The sequence below is a fragment of the Terrapene carolina genome, unplaced genomic scaffold (genome assembly GCF_002925995.2).
Source record: "Terrapene carolina triunguis isolate 2854851 unplaced genomic scaffold, T_m_triunguis-2.0 Scaffold182, whole genome shotgun sequence".
Taxonomy (NCBI): domain Eukaryota; kingdom Metazoa; phylum Chordata; order Testudines; family Emydidae; genus Terrapene; species Terrapene triunguis.
The window spans coordinates 3,125,827-3,146,472 of NW_020664533.1; the positions used below are offsets into that span (position 1 = coordinate 3,125,827).

A 20,646-nucleotide genomic window follows, 5' to 3' on the forward strand; every position below is an offset into this window, starting at 1 on the left:
CCATCCTGATTTTTCACACTTGCTGTCCGGTCACCCTAGAGGATCAGGACCTGAGCCGCAACTGAAAAGGGACATTTCCTCTCTTTACCTGTTTATGTGGCTACTATAGTTTCAGCTTGAATGAGCTTCAGCAAACTCAAAGATGTGGTTATTAGGACAGTAGCACAAGGCTTGCAAATGTCACTGCTAGCCAATGAGGCTCACATCTCACCCTTGTATTGTGTGTCTAGGTAATAAAGAGAAAAGCCAGAGGGACTGAAATAGCTGCCAGGTAGAGATTACCAAATGATTGATATACAGCTCTTTGCACATCTGATTAATCAACTCTGTGAAAAACAGAGCATGCATCTATACATTGGTGAATTTTATTAGAGAATAAGGTCTTGTTGCCAGCTCTGTGGTAGACAATCTAGGCCAGTTACAGTTCCACATCAACTTGCTTGTGTTAAAGCTATAGCTTCCATCTTGATTGTCACACTACATTTTCATTCTTATATGGAAATATAGGGCCAGATTCTCACCTGGTGTAAATTGGTGTGGAGCTATGTTGATGAACACCAGCTGAGGATCTGGGTCATAATATTTTCACCCTTACCATTTATACATCTATTCACCTTAAATATAAACTGCACTCTTTCAATGTCTTCATTATTAGATTCTCAAGTTGAGCAGTCTTTCTAAGCTAAGTCTATTATATCTTGGCTCTGTTGTATGCATTTAGATGAAATGCATGGGGGCAAAGAGTTAATATGACTGTTACTGAGTTCGTAAGAGAGTGATGAGAGAGAGATTGAGAGTAGCTAAACACAGATGCAGTTACTTTTTCTTTAGCAGTTTTACACAATAGTACTTGACTTTTTTCATCTTAATTGACATCTGTTTCCCCGAGACTTCCAAATTAGCACTGAAATTGGCATTGGGAGTAACATCAGTGACAGCTAAGCAAAACAATCTTGTGAATAGAAATTCTCCAAATGCCTAGCTGCAGCAGGTTGAACTCCTTAAGCCTGAACATAAGAAATAATCTACTTTAGCCTAATGTACCAACAGCTGCAGATAACTTGCTATCTAAATGCCAGATCACTTTTCCTTTCTGTAGCCCAAACTGTAAAGAGAAGTTGCAGAATGTATTGCATGGTAGTATAAACAAGCAGCCAGAAGACAAGCAATAACTGAAGGGGTCTGTCCTTGCCTCTCAAAAATGGGAGGAGTGGAGAGATTCAGATCTGTATCCGAAGATCCAAAGATTTTGAATCTAAGTGGAGTCAAAAGCAGGAGAGATTTATTTTATGTTTCCAGTTAAGATGTGTCAAAAATCTCATGAATACACCCGTTCTCCCACCATTTCAGACTGAAAAGGGAGAATTCTCATAACAGCTCTTCTCATGAGTCTCCTCATTCAGGATGGAACCATCCTGAGCAAAAGTCTTATGAGAACCATGTGAGATTTGATGGCTTTCAAATCTAAACCTGAACGCTAGCCTTAATTCACCTTTGAACCTGAACCCTAGCCTAAATCTCCAATTGGGTTCGGATCCTGATCCCAGCAACGGCTGCACAGCCTCTCCCATTATAAACACATCTTGATACCTTGGGCATGATCTTGCAATTCCTTTGTATGAAATACTCCAGCTGAAGAGTTTGACACAAAAGCACAGAAGCCTTGTGGGTTTGAGCCCATTGTTTATACTGTATATGGTATGTTAATATATGCAAGCCATATCAGAATATGCTACTAACTATAATAAGCTATTAGCATTGTTGGCCATGTATCATCTGCAAATATATGAAAATATACTGAAAACACAACCACTCTTTTCTACAAATGTAACCAGACTTACTGCTGAACATGGGCCTGTCCTCTTCACTGTCATATGGGGAAAGGAATATATATATATTTATTATAAATATATATATATATATATATATTTCTATATAAAGAAATAAGGGCAGAATAGTGCCAGAACTTGTGGAAGGAGCAGAGCCAGTGCTACATGATTCTCATCAACTCCTCGGACAGGAGACAATGGCAGCACAGCACAAAATCTAAGGCAGTGATGGAACTCAAACTGCAGTGTGTGGGCTGCAGTCATGTGGTATGTGGGTTGGTTTGCAGTATCAGAATAGAAACCATTATAAAACACTGATTAAAATGATGAAGTTAGTATGCCAAGTACTTTGGGGGTTTAGATGTAATGTGCTAGGTATTAGTCTGAGTACTGCTGACCTAAGGGATCTGTGCACACATGCAGAAGAGGGAGGCCTGTGAAAAGGGTTGGCAGTGGCATGTCCTGCAGGATATGCCCACACATCCTAAGGTTACTCAGCATTTGAGTTTGTGCTCCCTGGCTCCTTTGCAGGCCTTCAAATCTCTCCCTAGAAGGGGAACATTTGATTAAAATCCATGGGCCAAATTCCCCCTCTCATTGATGTCAGTATTATACCACAGAGGAGTTGAGTTCTACAAGTTTAAAACTGCAGGGCCAAAATTTTATCTGGGGTAAACAAGTACAACTTCCATGTTTACAAAGGCACTGCACCTATGGAGTTTCACCAGCTTGCAATCTGGCTCAGTGATTTTCTGTGGGAGCTCATCTCTTCCTAGTGGTGTCTCTGTGGGAAGGAAGAATATAGCCTCTGGTTTTCACAAGACAAAGGAATTACAAGACAAAGGAAGGGAGAGGAAAGAAGTATACCTAAGAATCATCATTGACACTCAGCTCTTATTTAAGGACTAACAGATCTAGGTGAGCAAACACAATTAATTATGAGTGTTTCAGTGGGGAAAAAAGAGAATTGCTTGCTACTGCATAGACTTAAAGGTCTATTTCCCTCTGGTTAATTAATGCTAATAGGAGTTACCCAGGTAAATCTCCAGTGTACTGAGAAGAAAATAGTCCTCTAAGAATGCAGTTTTCCACTTGGTGGGTAGGAAAAGAATGAATAACCGAACTCTAGGGAATTCCTGTCATTTGATAATTACAGTGCAGAGTTACTTTTTTATTCACTGGTGCTTGTGTTTAATAATGTAGTAGGTATTTAATGATGGAATTAAAATATTTCAGTTTGTTGCCATTTATAGTGGCAAAGCAGCAGGATGGCAATGTGGAGAGGACCCAAAATGACGACCATATGAATGATGCCACAAATGCCAAAGGTGGACCTGAGGCCAGGTCCATGAGACCAAAGTTCTATAGACCTCATTCTCCACTACTTTGCACCAACTTCCTGCCGTGTCTCTTCCTTGCTTTCAGTGGAGTTACACTGCCTTAAACTGGAGTAACAGAGTTAATCAGACCTTAAGACTATGTCTCCACCAGAAAACGTGGCAGACTTAGAGGTATTTTGAGTACTAGTCGGAAGGAACCCTGAGAAGAAAATAGAGGCTTACACCCTTCTTTTGAGCCTTAAGCATTGCACTAAGGTTTGGTAATTCTCAGTACAGTCTCTCTGTCACTAACCCTTCAGACATGTACCTAGGGTATTTGCACCTGTCTTGTCTGCCAGGCCTAGTAAAGAACTTTCCTTCATTTACCTGGAGGCAGAGCCTGGAAAGCACAGAGTTTGAAGCACCAACAACACTTACCCTCAAACTCTTGATACACAGGCAATATTAGCAAGTATCTAAAAGTGTATCCCAACACCAGTCAGTGTTACTCTGCAGTGGTGGTCAGTACAGTATGTTAAGGAGAGGAACAATCATCAGCCCTAATGTGATCTGTGTTAGTAATTTCCCATCTCCTTTGATTTGCATTACAGTATTTGTAATATGACAGCAGTGAACAGTCTTTGTTGTGTGAAAACATAATGTGCACATCTCTTAATCATCCAGAATCAATTCAACTTTGATCATAAAAAATAACAGCAACATAGAACAGTATGGTAGTGTAATGGGTAATTGGGAGAGAACTTAAGCATTTGGAGCCTACATCTACTCCTGTCTTGAATTCTCAGGCTACACAGTTCCAACACAGCCTTCTTCTCAAATTGACCATTCCTTTCATTGTTGTCATGGAAATATTAGGCTAAAAATATCCTGAGATGTGCAGCTGAGATAAGAAACGTGTGCATATTGATTCTGAAGTGTGACAAATATATTTTAAAAAAAACCCACTGTGATATAATGAATAATAGAGCTAACTTTCTGGTATTTTTTGCTTTTCTTTTCAAAAGCAAAGAATTTCTTATTGATAATATTGACACCTTGTTGCACAAGGCTTTAATTACAAAACCCCCCTGCAATGAAATGTAATATAGAGTTTAGTGACTGTAACTAATTCCCAGTAGGAACTACATGGTGTATTTTTACACTACACATTATGATTACAAAACACAAGAAAATGTTTAAGTATTTTGCTGCCACCAAAGTGTGGTAGGCACTTGAAAAAAATGAACAGACATGGCCCCTGGTCCAAAGAATTTATAATCTAATTTGAAAATTGATGTAACAAGTGACAGTAACAAACAATATGGAGGTGGTGGAGTGAGAAAGGATGAAGGGGGACCATCATAAGGTCAGATGGTTAGTCAATTGTGGCATGTATACATCTTGAAAAGGAGACTATTAAAAACAAGTACTGACTCTCAGGGACATTTTTTGTTCCTATCCAAAACTCATTCAATCATGCCTTTTACAGTTAAATGATCAAAGGACCAGACTAGGAGATTATAACAGGAAAGGTAGGATTGAGTCTTGGACTACACATCTCATAGACTCATAGACTCATAGACTTTAAGGTCAGAAGGGACCACTATGGTCATCTAGTCTGACCTCCCGCATGATGCAGGCCACAAAAGCTGACCCACCCACTTTCCCTTAACTCAGCTGTTGAAGTCTCCAGATCGTGATTTAAAGACTTCAAGTCGCAGAGAATCCTCCAGCTTGCGACCCCTGCCCTATGCTGCGGAGGAAGGCGAAAAACCTCCAGGGCCTCTGCCAATCTACCCTGGAGGAAAATTCCTTCCCGACCCCAAATATGGCGATCAGTAGAACCCCGAGCATACAGGCAAGATTCTCCAGCCGGACCCTCATTTTACCAGCGATGGCACGTTATTGCCTAATTGACTAAAATCACGTTATCCCATCAAACCATTCCCTCCATAAACTTATCTAGCCTAATCTTGAAGCCAGAGAGGTCTTTTGCCCCCACCGTTTCCCTCGGAAGGCTGTTCCAAAATTTCACCCCTCTGATGGTTAGAAACCTTCGTCTAATTTCAAGCCTAAACTTCCCCACGGCCAGTTTATATCCATTTGTTCTCGTGTCCACATTAGTACTGAGCTGAAATAATTCCTCTCCCTCCCTGGTATTTATCCCTCTGATATATTAAAGAGAGCAATCATATCTCCCCTCAGCCTTCTTTTGGTTAGGCTAAACAAACCGAGCTCTTTGAGTCTCCTTTCATATGAAAGGTTTTCCATTCCTCGGATCATCCTAGTGGCCCTTCTCTGTACCCATTCCAGTTTGAGTTCATCCTTTTTAAACATAGGAGACCAGAACTGCACACAGTACTCCAAATGAGGTCTCACCAGTGCCTTGTATCCCATCTGTAGGGGAACAGGATTAAGAACCCTCTTTAAATCCTTGCTGGGGCTACTGGAGCCTTGGGTGGGCAGGGGTAAGCAGATGCTGTGTACCTGCTTTTGCTCCCTCTCAGAGCGGGTGGGCAGGGAATAGGTAATGTTGGTCCCCCCAGTACATCAGCTAGCACGGGGGTGTCATAATTTGTTGCTGTTATAGCATTTCTAGCAGCAAGTCGTATCTTCACCCCTCTTTCCAGAGTGAGAGGAAGCAAAAGGGAATTGTGACTCAAAGGTGTATCTCTGAGGCACAGGACCTCCTAGGGCTGCTCCTGAAGTGGGGCAGCTGATGCGGCCACCATTGGCCAGGGTTGTGCCTAAAGGTTGTATATGTATATTTTTAATTGTGGTTTTAAGCCTATTGTAGCACTGGGAGAAGTGAAGAGGGACTGCACAGTGGCTGCAGCTCTAGGAGGCATTTAGCTTGAAGTAGACGCTATACCTGGGGGAGCTAGAAGGATCCTTATCAATATAACAACATGCTGAGTGCACGCACTGTCTGTCTGCATCTTCATCATGGGGGAGTAAAGAGAGGACAGATCTAAGGCTCTACCTTTTCCCAACCCCTCCTTTTGGGGGTTTCTCTCTCTGTTGGCCATCTAAGGGTTTTATTTAGTTAGTTGATTTTATTTTTACTGTCACTGTAGTATCTGAGCGCCCACTGTAGCACCTCTGGTAGCATTCAGAGCAAAGCACAAAGCTTGTCTTTTTGGCAAGTGCCAAATTCTGCCCTCATTTACTACAGTGTAAGTCTGGAATGGCTGCACAGAATTACTTTGAATACAGATTGGTTTAAATAAGAGAAGCTGGCTGCAAACCTTTGCTGGAAGATTCTGAATTAACCCTTTGATACAAATTCCTGCACATGATGATACTCAATGGAATTACTCTAGTGTAACAGAGTGGAATTTGGCCCTGATTCATTGAAATATCTTGCATTTAATTTATCTGCATATCTTGCTGGCTGCGTAAATTGGATTTTCTGGTGTATTTGAAGGGATGTAATCTACTCAATTTAACAACAACAACAACAAAACAAAAGTAGTTTCATGACCTTCACCTGCCACTGAAACTCTTACCAATTTTAGTGATTTTACAATTACTGTATTTTTTTAAAGCCTATTTTTCCATGTTATGAGTAAAACCCACATAACCCAGGAAATTGACTAACCTAACTGTGCAGGAGAGATAGTGGAACAGATTACACACAAAGTGCTGTGTTAAATCAACACAATGAACAAACAGAAATGCAAAGATTTTTTTCCTCTCTAAACTCCTTCAATTATTGTAACCTTAGGAATTACTTGTGACAAAGTAGGTAAACAATTTCCAGATAGAAGAGTTAGTTTAAATTTAATCTGCTTTAATTGTTTCATTTTGTAAGGTGCTTCACTTCATCTGTTGTCACAAGTAGATTAAATTGGGTTAGGGTTTGTCTTGTACAGTGTTTCATGGAGTTTAGGGGAGTACTTAGGATCATTGAGCCAAGTTTGGGCTTGTCTATTATCTAGTCAACTATCACACAATTACAAATGCTCTGCTGACTTCATTTTTCCAGAAAATAAATTGCCAGCTCAGTGATGCTGACAGTGAAGAACTCATAGTTAAGCTGATTTACATAAGAAACATTACACGCCTATTGGCAATAGAATTTCATTAAACTCAGGATTTCAGCACAGCCCTTGTAGTTTGCTCTTTGTAATGAATTAAATGTCTCTCTCGAGTTGGTGATTACTGAAAAAAAAGTTTTCATGCCTGTCAGCACTCTGCGCTGCATTGAGTAAAGGGAGAAGAATAGGTAGATATCACTGAAGAGTTTGAATTTAAATAAATAAATGGAATTCTTACTTGTTTGAGGCCAGATTCTGCCATCCTATCTGATGCTGAGTGAATAGTTCCATTTATTTCAGTGGAATAAGGTATTATTCAGTGTCAGCAAGGCTAGCTGAACCTGAGTCCTTTTCATCTTCAAATTTCAGCTAATAATTCTGGGAATTATTCTGCTAAATTTCTGGGAAATGAACGACTCATAACAAGCTAGATTCCAATACCTTTATTCATGTTCCTCCACAAAAAGTCCTGACATAAAGGTCTCAGAATCTGCCCCAATGTAAATAATTAGTTCTGCTCTTATTTATACATGGGTTAAAGGTCTTTCTGTTTAAAGAGATGTCTGCATACTTAATATTTGTGAAAGGTGCCAGATAGAAAGCAGGATTTCCCTACTTATCCTACTTATTCACCAAGCAGAAACCAGCAGTGCAAGTTACACCTCACTCATCCCTGCCTCACCTTAGTTGTGAAACTAGGTGCCAAATACAATGTTTGGGTTTTGTGAACTATCCACTAGAAACTGGACTGAAGCAACTTTCATCTTTCCCATGGTTCACTGATGAGGGCTTGTCTACACAGCAAGTTACTGCGCAGCAAGCCAGGATGTGAATCTACAGTGCACTAGTTTGCCAGGCAGTAATGTCCTGTGTGGACACTGCCACAGCGCAGTGAAAGTCCTGGTGTGTGGATTAGGGCATGGCTACACTTGCAGATGTAGAGTGCTGTGAGTTAGATCAGCCCTCAGAGAGCACAGTAGGGAAAGCGCTGCCGTGTGTTCACACTGCCAGCTGCAAGCGCACTGGCATGGCCACATTTGTGGCACTTGCAGAGGCATTGGGAGTGGTGCATTAGGGCAGCTATCCCACAAAGCATCTCTTCCCATTCTGGCATTGTGGCTTGTGGGAAGAGGGTGGGGGGGCGCGGGGCATTCTAGGTCCTGTCCCAACGCCCCATGATGCATTGCTTCGCATCCCAGCAATCCCTGTGCTTCCGTCCACATTTGGTGCCATCTTTCAATGTTTTTTGTACTGCGCGCTCTGTCTTCCCTTTCGGTCTGCGGGAATGGATCCCGAACTGCTGAGGAATATGCTGATGGATCTCACCAGCACGTCACGAATGGCAGTCGAGTTACTCCTTAAGCTACAAACTGACAGTGAGGAGTCCGACGATGGTGTCGACTCACATAATGCTTACGACACGAGATTGCTTGTGGCATTCACGGACATGCTCACCGCAGTGGAACGCCGCTTTTGGGCTCGGCAAACAAGCACTGAGTGGTGGGATTACATCGTCATGCACATCTGGGATGACGAGCAGTGGCTGCAGAACTTTCGCATGAGAAAAGCCACTTTCATGGGAACTGTGTGCTGAGCTCACCCCCATCCTGCAGCACAAGAATACGAGATTGAGAGCTGCCCTGCCGGTGGAGAAGCAAGTGGCTATTACAATCTGGAAGCTGGCAACTCCAGACAGCTACCTATCGGTCGCTAACCAGTTTGGAGTGGGAAAGTCAACTGTTGGAATCGTGTTGATGCAAGTTTGCAGGGCCATTAATCACATCCTGCTCAGAAGAACCGTGACTCCAGGTAACATGCAGGACATTGTGGATGGCTTTGCACAAATGGATTTTCCTAACTGTGGAGGGGCGATAGATGGAACACATATTCTAATTCTGGCACCAGCCCACCTAGCCTCCGAGTACATAAATCGGAAGAAGTATTTCTCTACGGCGCTTGTGGATCACCGTGGGGGTTTCACTGACATTAACGCAGGCTGGTCCGGAAAGGTGCATGACGCACACATCTTTTGGAACACAGGCCTGTTCAGGAAGCTGCAAGCTGGGACTTTCTTCCCAGACCAGAAGATCACCGTAGGGGAAGTCAAAATGCCCATTGTGATCTTTGGAGACCCCGCTTACCCTTTAATGCCGTGGCTCATGAAACCCTACACAGGGAGCCTTGACGGCAGCCAGGAATGGTTCAACTACAGGCTGAGCAGGTGCTGAATGACTTTTTGATTTTCATTAAGGGACTGCTGCATTACTTCATGCAGCATGTCCTCTTTGCTTCTACGTGGCCACTTCCTGATTCTTTCGAATCTTTCAGCCGTTGATAACAAGGACGGCTGGTATCTCACGGTTGCATCTGTAAAGCCAAAATGCAACACTTAACAGAGGCAGCATTGTTCACATCAGACAGAGCAATGATTCGGCCATACTTCAAGACAAGCACAGTCTACACAATAGTAGAAATTGTCCATCCCAAAGCGAGCTCACATAAACTACAGGAGCCCCAAAATGGTGAGTAAGCACAGGGGCAAAAGGGGACTGATTGTTTCATGGCCGTACTGTCCTCTGGGGTTCTGTGCCTTGGGGAGAGCCAACAGCTGCAGGGGGCCCCTGTACTGAACACTTTCCCCACATTTTCTACAGGATGAGTTTGTCCTGGAAGATATCTCGCTGCTGAGGGTGACCTGGGAAGCAAGGGAGGGTCTTCTACTACAATGCGGCTTCCACCCTGGCTCATATGCAGCTTGCCTATGTGCAGCAATTGTCCCCCCACCCCTCACGGCACAGTGGCTTGGACATGTTAGCCTTACTGGGACAAGGAGCACAGTAGCTCTGCCAAGGAACCTGTGCAAGTGGATTGCCCAGCTTCTGCATGAGACCTTTGAAGAGATCACTGAGACCGATTACCGCGATGTGAGAGAGCACATCAGTGCCCTATTTCGCATCTAGGCATGCATGCAGCCCTAACCCTCCTCATCCCAAGAGCCCGCACCGAACAACTTCCTTCCCAAAATAAAAGCCGCTTACCGGGCACCACCTCTGGTGTTTGTTCTTCCCCAAGCACCGTCTACTGCGACTGGCTACCTTCCTCCTGGCTTGAGAACAGCTCCTGGCTGCATGCATCTAGGAATGCCAGGGTATCTTCCTCCTCCTCAGCACCCTCACTCCCGCTTTCCTTCTCCTCCTGCCTTGTTGAACTGGGCTCTGAAGTGTCCATGATGGTCTTCGGAGTGGAAGTGTGGTCGCCCCCAAGTATTGCATCCAGCTCTTTGTAAAAATGACAGGTCGCGAGGGCAGCACTGGAGCGGATGTTTGCCTCACGGGCTTTGTGGTAGGCATTCTGCAGCTCCTTCACTTTAACCCTGCACTGCAGTGCATCCCGGTCATGGCCCCTTTCCATCATGTCCCTTGATATCTGCCTGAAGGTATCATAATTCCTGCAGCTGGGACTGGACAGCTTCCTTCCCCCAAACACTGATGAGGTCCAGCACCTCGCCATTGCTCCATACTGGGGATTGCCTGGCACGTGGAGGCATGGTCACCTGGAAAGATTCGCTGAGAGCACTCCACGCCTGGCTGAGCAAACAGGAAGGGGATTTTCAAAATTCCTAGAGAATTTAAAGGGTGGGTCCGACGGTTGATCACCTGAGGGCAGGGCATGACCAGTGATGACCGTAATGGCTAGAACAGGCATTGTAGGACACTTCTGGAGGCCGATCAGAGCCTATTAATAGACCAGGGCATCCACACTGGCGCCGTGGCACTCCAGCCGGGGCACAGGAAGCGTTATGCTTCTCGTCAAGGTGGATTACCAGGAGCGCTCCAGCCGTGGAGTCTGGGCAGTCTACATGACTTGCCAGTGTGGACACGTCATGAGTTAAGGCGCCCGGGTCTGCTTTAATGCGCTCTAACTCGCAAGTGTAGCCAAGCCCTTAGTGACTGCACTTTCAAGTAGGAGTATCCCAGACTGCACTCTGGGACTGTCATGCTGTAGCAGTATCCACATGGGATGTTACTAGACAGCAAGTTGGTGCACTGTAGATACATACCCCAATTAGCCACACAGTAACTCATTGTGTAAACAAGCCCTTGGATATTAACGACTATTAGTCCCTACCATCCTGAACTGAATATGAATCAGCAACCTACTCCACATCCCCCAATTGCATGTTACCTAACCATTCACTAACTTGTGTTGTATTTCTATCAATACACATTCTGTAATTATCCCCATTTGAACCATCTGTCAACATTTTAGAGAAGAGAAATAATGAATCTCAATTAATTTCCTGTTAGCATACTGATGAGTCTCAAAGTCGTCATGATTTGTCGAAGATGGCTTATATGAGAGACAACATGGCCCAGTAGATAGGGCACTGAACTGGGACTCAGGAATGCTTGCTTTAGTTTCTGGTTGGTTCTTTTATTATCTTGTTGGTGATAGGAAAGGAAGAGGCTTCCTGTGCATTTTCAACTTTTCAGCATACATGTGGAAGGGCAACAAGAGTCTAGCATTCTAGTAATTTATTAATAATAAATATTCGCTAGTGCTGGGCAGGCAATAGTTTTCCTGTTCTAAAAGAGTTTTTGAGATTTTGAAAAATTTTCTATCCCAAATCATGGGGGGGGGGGGAGGCGGGGGAGCTCAGTGGTTTGAGCATTGGCCTGCTAAACCCAGGGGTGTGAGTTCAATCCTTGAGGGGGGCATTTAGGGATCTGGGGCAAAAATCTGTCTGGGGATTGGTCCTGCTTTGGGCAGGGGGTTGGACTAGATGACCTCCTGAGGTCCCTTCCAATCCTGATATTCTATGATGACAGGTAAAAATCTCTCAAAATTTCACTAAGCAATCAAAATTAAAAAACAAATTGAACTGAGTCAATCAAAATGTTTCATAATAACTTCAAAATGCTTTGCTTTAATTTCAGCCCTTTTAATTTCTATTTTTTTTCTATTTTTTTACTATACTCTAACATACATTTCAAAATGAAAAGTAATTTTTACCTGAAAATTGAACTTTTTTGTTTTAAAAAATGTCAAAAGACCACATTTCAACAATTTCAAAACTTTTTTTTTTTGCAAAATGTTTTTGTCAAAACCAACCCTTTCCCACACACAGTTTTGTAAAAAAAACCCTCCCAAATGGATATAATAATCACACTGTGAATCTTAAAGACTATATCACAATGCATACAGAAAGAGAAAACCACCTTTCTTGTGCCACCTTAATTCTGGCATTTCCTAACTTCCGAGTGCTTGACTTTGCAATCTTAATATTTTGTTAATGTGACTTTGTGTGTATGTGTGCACATGTGTAATTTCCTAGGTTTTTAAAAGAGAAGACTGAAATCAGAAATTCCATCATGCAGCATTATATTGACACCCATGTGGTTCATCATCAGTGTCGGAACCTTTAGATCCAGCACACAGACCTCTGTCACTTCAGCTACCAGAGAAACTGATAGCAGGTGTAGGTGTTTGTTCTCCGTGGACCAGAATTAGAGGGGGATGGGAAACTTTGCCAGTCGGTTTCAAAGATATTTGCTGACAGTAGAGGAATGGCGTCTCTTCCCCACGCCTCATTCCTTGTCCCAGCGCCATTCTCCTCAGCTAGCCAGTGCTAGTCTCAACTCCTCAGGCTTCTCGTCGCAGTCATCACGCTCCTTGTTTCTAGTCTTTTTGCCTAGCCAGGCCCAATTCTCTCCTCTCCGCTGTTCTTCTGATCTGTGTCTCTCCCTCACCGTAGCCTACAGTCACTCCTCCCATCCATGCTCCCTGTCTCCAGTGGCTCCCAGTTCCAATCTCTCTCGCTGGCCTCCTCCTCCAATCTTTCCAATCCTACTTTCCCCTTGTGGCTCCTCATCACAATCTCTTTGCCCAGGCAGCCCTAGTTCTGCCCCTGGTACCCCTGCTCCTCATCAGATCCTTCTCCCTTCTGATTACTCCACTCTGTGGTCAAGTGTCCTTATAAACACGCTATTTGGTCTCAGTTCCTTTTATTTACTGCCTCTTTCAGGGGTATTTTGCTAACTTGATATCATAAGCATGCTTGATTGGAAACAGTAGCCTTACTTCTTCACTTTATCACTTAAATTAAAAGAAGTCAATATGAATGCAACCCCTTTTTTTTATCCTAAGAGGGTTGCCCATGCAATAAAATCTGTAGTTGAAATTTACAGCATTTTGTCCAAAGCTGTATCACTTATAATTTACTTCCCTGTTGTATACATTATAATTATAATATTAGATTCCATCAAGTCCTCCATTTTACTATTGTATCTTGCACATCATAATATCAGAGTTTGATATTAATTTAATATGATTTTTTCTTCATTCATTCACAGATGGGGGGAGGGAATGGAAGTTTCTTTAGCTGCACCAGCAGCACAGTTGCAAAAGGCTGTAGCAACTCTCGGTTACCTGAGACTATTGAAGAAATTTAGCCATTAGATCTTGAGTTTTTATTCTCTTAGCCCTTTGTTTTTTTATCTTTTTCAAAGACTTTGATGTCTGAGCAGTTCTTAAATAGTAACAGCTCATCATTTTAGAGCCTTAGTTACTGCACAGTTCCAACTGTAATGATCACTGGCAATGACTGCTGTAATTAAAGGCCATACTACGGTAACCTGATCAAACTATAATATCACAAGGTTGTGTACTGTACTGATTTTATAGGACTTCTACGGTGAATTGCTTTTGTGTGTCATAAAACAGTTGTTTTCCTTCCGTTTTGTATCTCTGATTAGGTTCAATCCCTCCCTCCTCCCCACACTTCCCAGGGACAGCCTATTTATCATCACTTTTGATACCATTAATATTTTATGCAACAACATAATCTGTCCAACAACAGCCACAACACTTCTTTTGGTAAGAGATTAAATTGTTCATCAATGACTGGTTTTTAGATGCTGCCCTTTTCCCCCTCTCTCTGGCAGGTGCTATATGTTCAGAAATGCTTAGCTCAGGCTTAGTCATGCTGCTGCTTAACTGAAACAGAAAATGTCATTGGAGTAAATGGCAGTCAGATTGTTGAAGTGTCTCTTGTCTATCAAACTTCCCTGTCAAGCAGGAATGAAAACACCAAATAGTAAAGCACAGTGAGATTCCCTGTCTCCCTGCAGAATACTGCTGCTTAGTCGTTCCTAGCAGTTGAGTTTAGGAGGTTTCGTAATCTAGCAGGGGAAACCGGATTAATCTTGGCAACATTACTTTTTATATCCAAGAGAATAAATCTGCTCTTCTAGTGGAAGTTAAGCTTCTGAAGTCAGGATGACCTTTGAGCAAGAGAAGAATAGAGGATTATAAAAATGAGTGAAATTCTGAGGGAAGAAAAAAAGGCAAGCTTAACAAATAAAACTAAAGGAATGAATGAAGACAACAAGGAAAGATGATATTTAAAAGGGAAGGGACGTTAAATTATACCCTTGGGAACAATCCTACTCTGGCAGGATAGTGGTGATGGTGGTGGGGACTACGTGACCTGACATATCTTTCCCATCTCTAATGTCTTGTCCTTCCCTGATACTGAAGTTAGGTTTACTGGCCTCTAATTGAAAGATTGCCTATGGAGCCTTTTTTTAAAATCGGTGTTACATTAGCTATCCTCTAGTCATCTGGTACAGAAGCTGATTTAAGTGATAGGTTACACACCATAATTATTAGTTCTTCAATTTCGTATTTGAGTTCCTTCAGAACTCTTGTGTGAATACCATCTGGTCCGGGTGACTTATTACTGTTTAATTTATCAAATTTGTTTCAAAACCTTCTCCATCTGGGAGAGTTCCTCAAATTTGTCATCTAAAAAGAATGGCTCAGGTGTGGGAATCTCCCTCACATCCTTTACAGTGAAGACTGAGGCAAAGAATTCATTTAGTTTCTCTGCAATGGCCTTATCTTCCATGAGTGCTCCTTTAGCATCTCGATCATCCAGTGGCTCCACTGATTGTTTAGCAGGCTTCCTGCTTCTGATGTACTGTACTTTAAAAAAAATGCTGTTAGTATTTGAGTCTTTGGCTAGTTGCTCTTCAAATTCTTTTTTGGCCTGCTTAATTATACGTATACAATTCCTTTTAAGCCTGACAGTGTCTCTTTAATTTTACGACAGAATCCTCGATGTATATGGTAACTGACTGCCTACTAAATTTAATGCTAGGTAACCAAAGCCAGGTTCCCTGCCATGAAAGCTTGATCATAATCATACAAACTACTGGAGAAAATTATTTTTCATGAGCTAATAGAAAACGTTTATTTATTCTACCTCTAAATGTTCCATACAAATTGTATGTAATAGTCTCCAGGGGAGAGAAAAATCAAAATTTGAATAATTTGTAGAACTGGTATCCTATTTGTATGTGTGGCAGTTCTATTGTGATATTATCAACTTTTGCTGTCTGCTCAGTAAGTAATCAGTTTTACTGCTGAGCTGTTAAAAATCCCGTAGAGAAAATTACAAATTGAGAATTCAGTCTGGATTTGCAGTTCTTCAGGGCGATACACTCAGCCCCACTTTAACACTCTCTAATAAAAACTACTGCTCCCAAATACATCATAAGTGATAGCTCTTCAACATAAATGACTATCTCACTGCTGTTCCAATGATCAAGAGTCAGGGATACTGTGGCAGGTCTATTAACTCTTAAAATTGTCCTATTAAAACTATGGCCTCAATCCTGCATACATGCATGTGGTCGACTTTAAGCCCTCCAGTAATGCCTTTGAAGTCACTAAGGTACATATGTGATGTGATTGTTAATTTGAGGGAATTCTGTATGTAGTCAGGGAAGAATGTAAAGAGGGAAGGATGGTCTCCTAGCTATAGTATAGGGGGAGTCAGAAGACCCTGGTAAAGATTTCAAAGTGCCTTTGGGCAGTGGTTCTCAACCAAGGGTACGCATACCCCTGCGGGTGCTCAGAGGTCTTCCAGGAGGTACATCAACTCATCTAGATAATTGTCTAGTTTTACAATAGGCTACATAAAAAGCACTAGCAAAGTCAGTACAAACTAAAATTTCATACAGACAATGACTCATTTATACTGCTCTATATCCTATACACTGAAATGTAAGTACAATATTTATATTCCAACTGATTTATTTTATAATTACACCTCTACCCCGATATAACGCGACCCAAACACGAATTCGGATATAATGCGGTAAAGCAGCGCTCCAGGGGAGCGGGGCTGCGTGCTCTGCCGGATCAAAGCAAGTTCGTTATAACACGGTTTCATCTATAACGCGGTAAGATTTTTTGGCTCCCGAGGACAGTGTTATATCGGGGTAGAGGTGTATATGGTAAAAATGAGAAAGTAAGCAATTTTTTGGTAATAGTGTGCTGTGACACTCACGTATTTTTATATATGATTTTGTTAGTAAGTAGTTTTTAAGTGAGGTGAAACTTGGGGTTCGCAAGACACATCAGACTCCTGAAAGGGGGACAGTAGTCTGGAAAGGTTAAAAGCCACTGACTTAGGGCATGTCTAGACAGCAAGCAGGATTCTGTGGCAGCGAGCCTCAGAGCTCAGGTCTATGCTCAGGCTCACTCTACAGCACTAAAAATAGTTGTGTGGCTGTTCAGGCTCGGGCTGGAGCTTGCGGAAAGGAGTGCATTCAGAGCTGGAGCTCCAGCCCGAGCCTAAATATCTACACAGCCAATTTTAATGCCATAGCACAGGTCCAGGCTGTAGACCCAAACTCAGAGACTTGCTGCTGTGGGATCCTCCTTGCTGTGTAGATGTATCTTAAGTGACTTGGGAACCTAAATCCCATTGACTTTTCAATGAGACTTATGGTCTTAAGTGCCTAATTCACTTTTGAAAATGGAATATTTTAGGCTCCTGAATAATTCAGGTGCTTTTGAAAATTTTACTCCTAATTCATTTTTCTGGCTGCACCACAGTCTTTCTGTCGATCAGGCAGAAAATTTAGTTAGGACTAAATTTTCAAAAGTGTCTTCTACTTTTGGTGTCTCGATTTTTTTTGGTGCCCAGTTTAAAATACTTAGGACCTAATTTTCAGAGATGCTGAGCAACCACAACTCACAATGTAGTGATCTGTGGCCAGAGTGTCAGATGTTAACATGTCCTGTCTTTTGTCACAACTGTATTGCTTTAAACCATTTGGCTACTGGCATACACTGCTGCCTCGGTAGCACTAAAACACTGTCATTTAGGTATTGTTTATTTATATGGGTATTATGTGTATAGCACTCATAACTGTGGTATCTTAAAGGAGCATTTCTGGGTTCCATAGAGGCCCATAGATGGCAGCAGTTGCTGGCAGCAAGACAGTTAAATGAGGAGGTACCAACAGTCTGGTGCAGAACTGGAATTCCATTTTGCCCCATGTACCTGTGTGCTAGACAGCACTGACACCATTATATGATGTTTGTGGCATGAGATGTTTCTAGGGCCATTGAATACACATCTGTGGTAGAATGATTTCTCTTTGTTCAGGTGAGAAACTGTAATGCTTTGAAAGTGGGTGTCATCTCTATTATAATCACTGCAATCTAAGCATGAAAGAGTCTGCACTCAGAGCATACAGAGCTCCTGACAACTTCAGTGAGGGTCCTGTATACAGAGATGGCAGAATTTGACCCAGAAGTGTGTAAGGCGCTGTACAGAACAAATAGAAAAAAAGGTCTGTTTCCCAAAGAGTTTACAGTCTAAAGGCCTGATCCTGCAAATACTTGCTACCGGGCACAGTGCTTGCTAATATGAGCAGTTCTATTGATTTCAAAAGTACTGTTCATGGCAGTAAGCACAATGCCTGGTGGTAAGTGCTTGCCGGATTGGGCCAAACAGTCAGAGAAGGAATGAGGTATGATAGGATTTAAGCAGTATGTTATTTTGTTCCCACTTTGGCACCTTGCATTGTACAAAGCTGTGTACTTATATGGTCCTTAATACCATTGTATCTGAGCATTTAGCACTGCAACTACAACTGTAGAAAGGACTGTGTCAAGTAATTGTTGGAAAAAAGATATTAAGAAAAACTGATCCTGAAAAGCCCATTCCACTACAGTATGGGGTTGCTGAAGGGCAGAGGATAACCACAGTATTCTCCAGTCCAGTGAAAACATATTTGTAAGGTGCTCATATTGGTATCTATCTGGGTCCAATGGAAGACAAGAAAATTTAGCCATCCTTTGGGCTCCAGGATGAGTGGAAGGTACTCCACTCATGTAATAGATCATGTGATGGATCATACAGCAACCATTAAAAGAGAAGCTGATTTCTTTTCTTCCATGTCTGGATTCAGTAGTCGAGATAGGCTTCTTTTAATTAGTACATTCAGCTGAGAGACAACAAAAATGGAAAGAGTACACTGCTAATCCCTAGAAGATTATTGCTTGGTAATGTTCCTGCCAGTCAGAGGCGCCCACTTTCTAATGTGCCGGAGAGGGGGTTACTCCCTCCCAGCCCTGCCCTAGGCCCTGCCCCCACCCCACCCCTTCCCCAAGGCCCCACCCCCACCCTGCCTCTTCCTGCCCCGTTCTGCTCCCTTCCCTTAGCATGCCCTACCCTCCCTCTTTCCCCCCCAGCACCTCCTGTACACCACGGAACAGCTGATCCACGGTGGGCAGGAGGCGCTGTGATGGAGGGGAAGGCACTGATCGACAGGGCCGTTACAGGCTCTGGGGGGAGGGGGAGGCACTGATAGGGGGCTGCCGGTGAGTGCTCAGCACCCACTATTTTTTTTCCGTGGATGCTCCAGCCCAATGGATGCTCCAACCCTATGCTGCCAGTACTAGCAAAGTCCCTAAGTATCTGATCCAAATCCCATTGAAATCAATGGAAATAGATTAAGAAAAGATATGGCTTAGCACTGTTTGTGAAAAATGCTTTAACATAGGAATTGTTATACCAGGTCAGACCAGTCATCTGTCTAATCCGGTGACTTATCTCTGACAGTGGCCAGAACCAGCCTGCTTCAGAGAAATCTTATAATGTACAAATATGGAATAACCTGCCCAGAAGTGAAGTTTCTCCCTGACCTCATCAATTAATAGTTGGCTTAGCCCCTGAATCATGAGGGGTTTATCCCTGTTTTTAGTTTGAGGAAATCCTTATCACATTTTGCAGACTTTAGACATATTTTTACACAACTGGTAACTACTGCTCAGAGGAGGTTGATGATTAATCTCTCGTGTAACATAGGGACCAAATAACTTTTATATCTCATGCAAGACAACATGGGAAACCAGCATTTGAAGCTATCTGCAGTATCTTAGCCTGACCATCAGATGGAGACAAATGGCTTCGATTCATCTGCCCATTAGCCCTCATGAGTGGACATGATGCGTCCCAAGTGTAACAGATTATAAAACTTCTTCCTGGTAATATTTCTAATGTAAAATCATTTTCTTTTTTAGCTGAAACAAAGATCTGCTTCAAATACTACCATGGAGTGAGTGGAGCACTACGTGCTACGACCCCCAGTGTCACGGTGAAAAATAATTCTGCTCCCGTAAGTTGCTCCAGCCTTTTCTGCTTCTCTATTATCTATTTCCAGCTATTATTGTGCAATTTATTGCTTTCTTTCCCTGTCCTTTGTATTTTTGTGTTAATTTTTATTATGACTTTCTGCTCTTAAATTCTCTGGAATATACTAAAGGGATATCAATCCTGTGATAGTCCGAGAGGAACTGGAATGTCAGCTATGTAACATGCCATGGTTTATAAGAGTTAGTAACACACACTATGTAACACACACTCAGTTTATAAGAGTTAGTAACAATCAGAGAATGCAGTACTTCCACAGCCCCTCCTGACTGACTTTATGCTACAGATTTAAAGAAACAGCACACACATCCTTACACATCATGAAGTTTCTTCTTTCAAATGTAATTATAGATTTAAAAAAAACATGATCTGTCTTTTTTTAAATACCAGGGGCTACGCCCTGTGTTCTAGAGGGGGGGATGTCAACCTTTTCCCATCCGGGTCGCAAAAACGTCTACTTCAATTTTCTACCATCACCCTATGCCCCAGAATCATTTATGTTCATATCCCAGGATCCTTTGCAGGTTTAGAGTCAAAAAGACCAACAAGTTGTAACACATCATCAGTTCTTACATTCTTATCTGTTTGTTGTATGGTATGTGACACAATAATGCATAATATGTTCGAAGCATAATAATGGAACAGAATAGCTTAATACTAAGTAGGAGAAAACAACCAAACAAGTTGGACATTGTTTACCTCAATAGACTTACCATATTGATGCACCCAAATAAAGAGAAAAAAGCATGAGAAAAATGTAATGTGTAGATTCTCCATTACCTGTGAACCTCATACCTCCAATCACTGCTGAAACCACCACTGTCAGCTCAAACTTCAACCCCATCCCCTATGTCTTCTATGCCCTTAAATTGGCTGTAGCTACAGCTGAAACTGGAAATTCAAAGAAACCAGCTGTTTGAACTGAAAACACACATACACCTTTC

General features: G+C 42.4%; 1 protein-coding gene across 1 annotated transcript in view; it reads left to right on the forward strand.

The window, feature by feature from the left end:
* Window positions 1–19,667, forward strand: part of LOC112113495 (E3 ubiquitin-protein ligase HECW1-like) — a gene marked incomplete at its 3' end in the record, with an annotated part of 86,064 nt that extends 66,397 nt beyond the window's left edge. The window contains exon 4 of the mRNA XM_026654130.1: window positions 19,573–19,667. Within this exon, the coding sequence (XP_026509915.1) occupies window positions 19,573–19,667 (95 nt within the window). The remainder of the gene's footprint in view (window positions 1–19,572) is intronic.
* Between the last annotated feature and the right edge of the window lie 979 nt (window positions 19,668–20,646).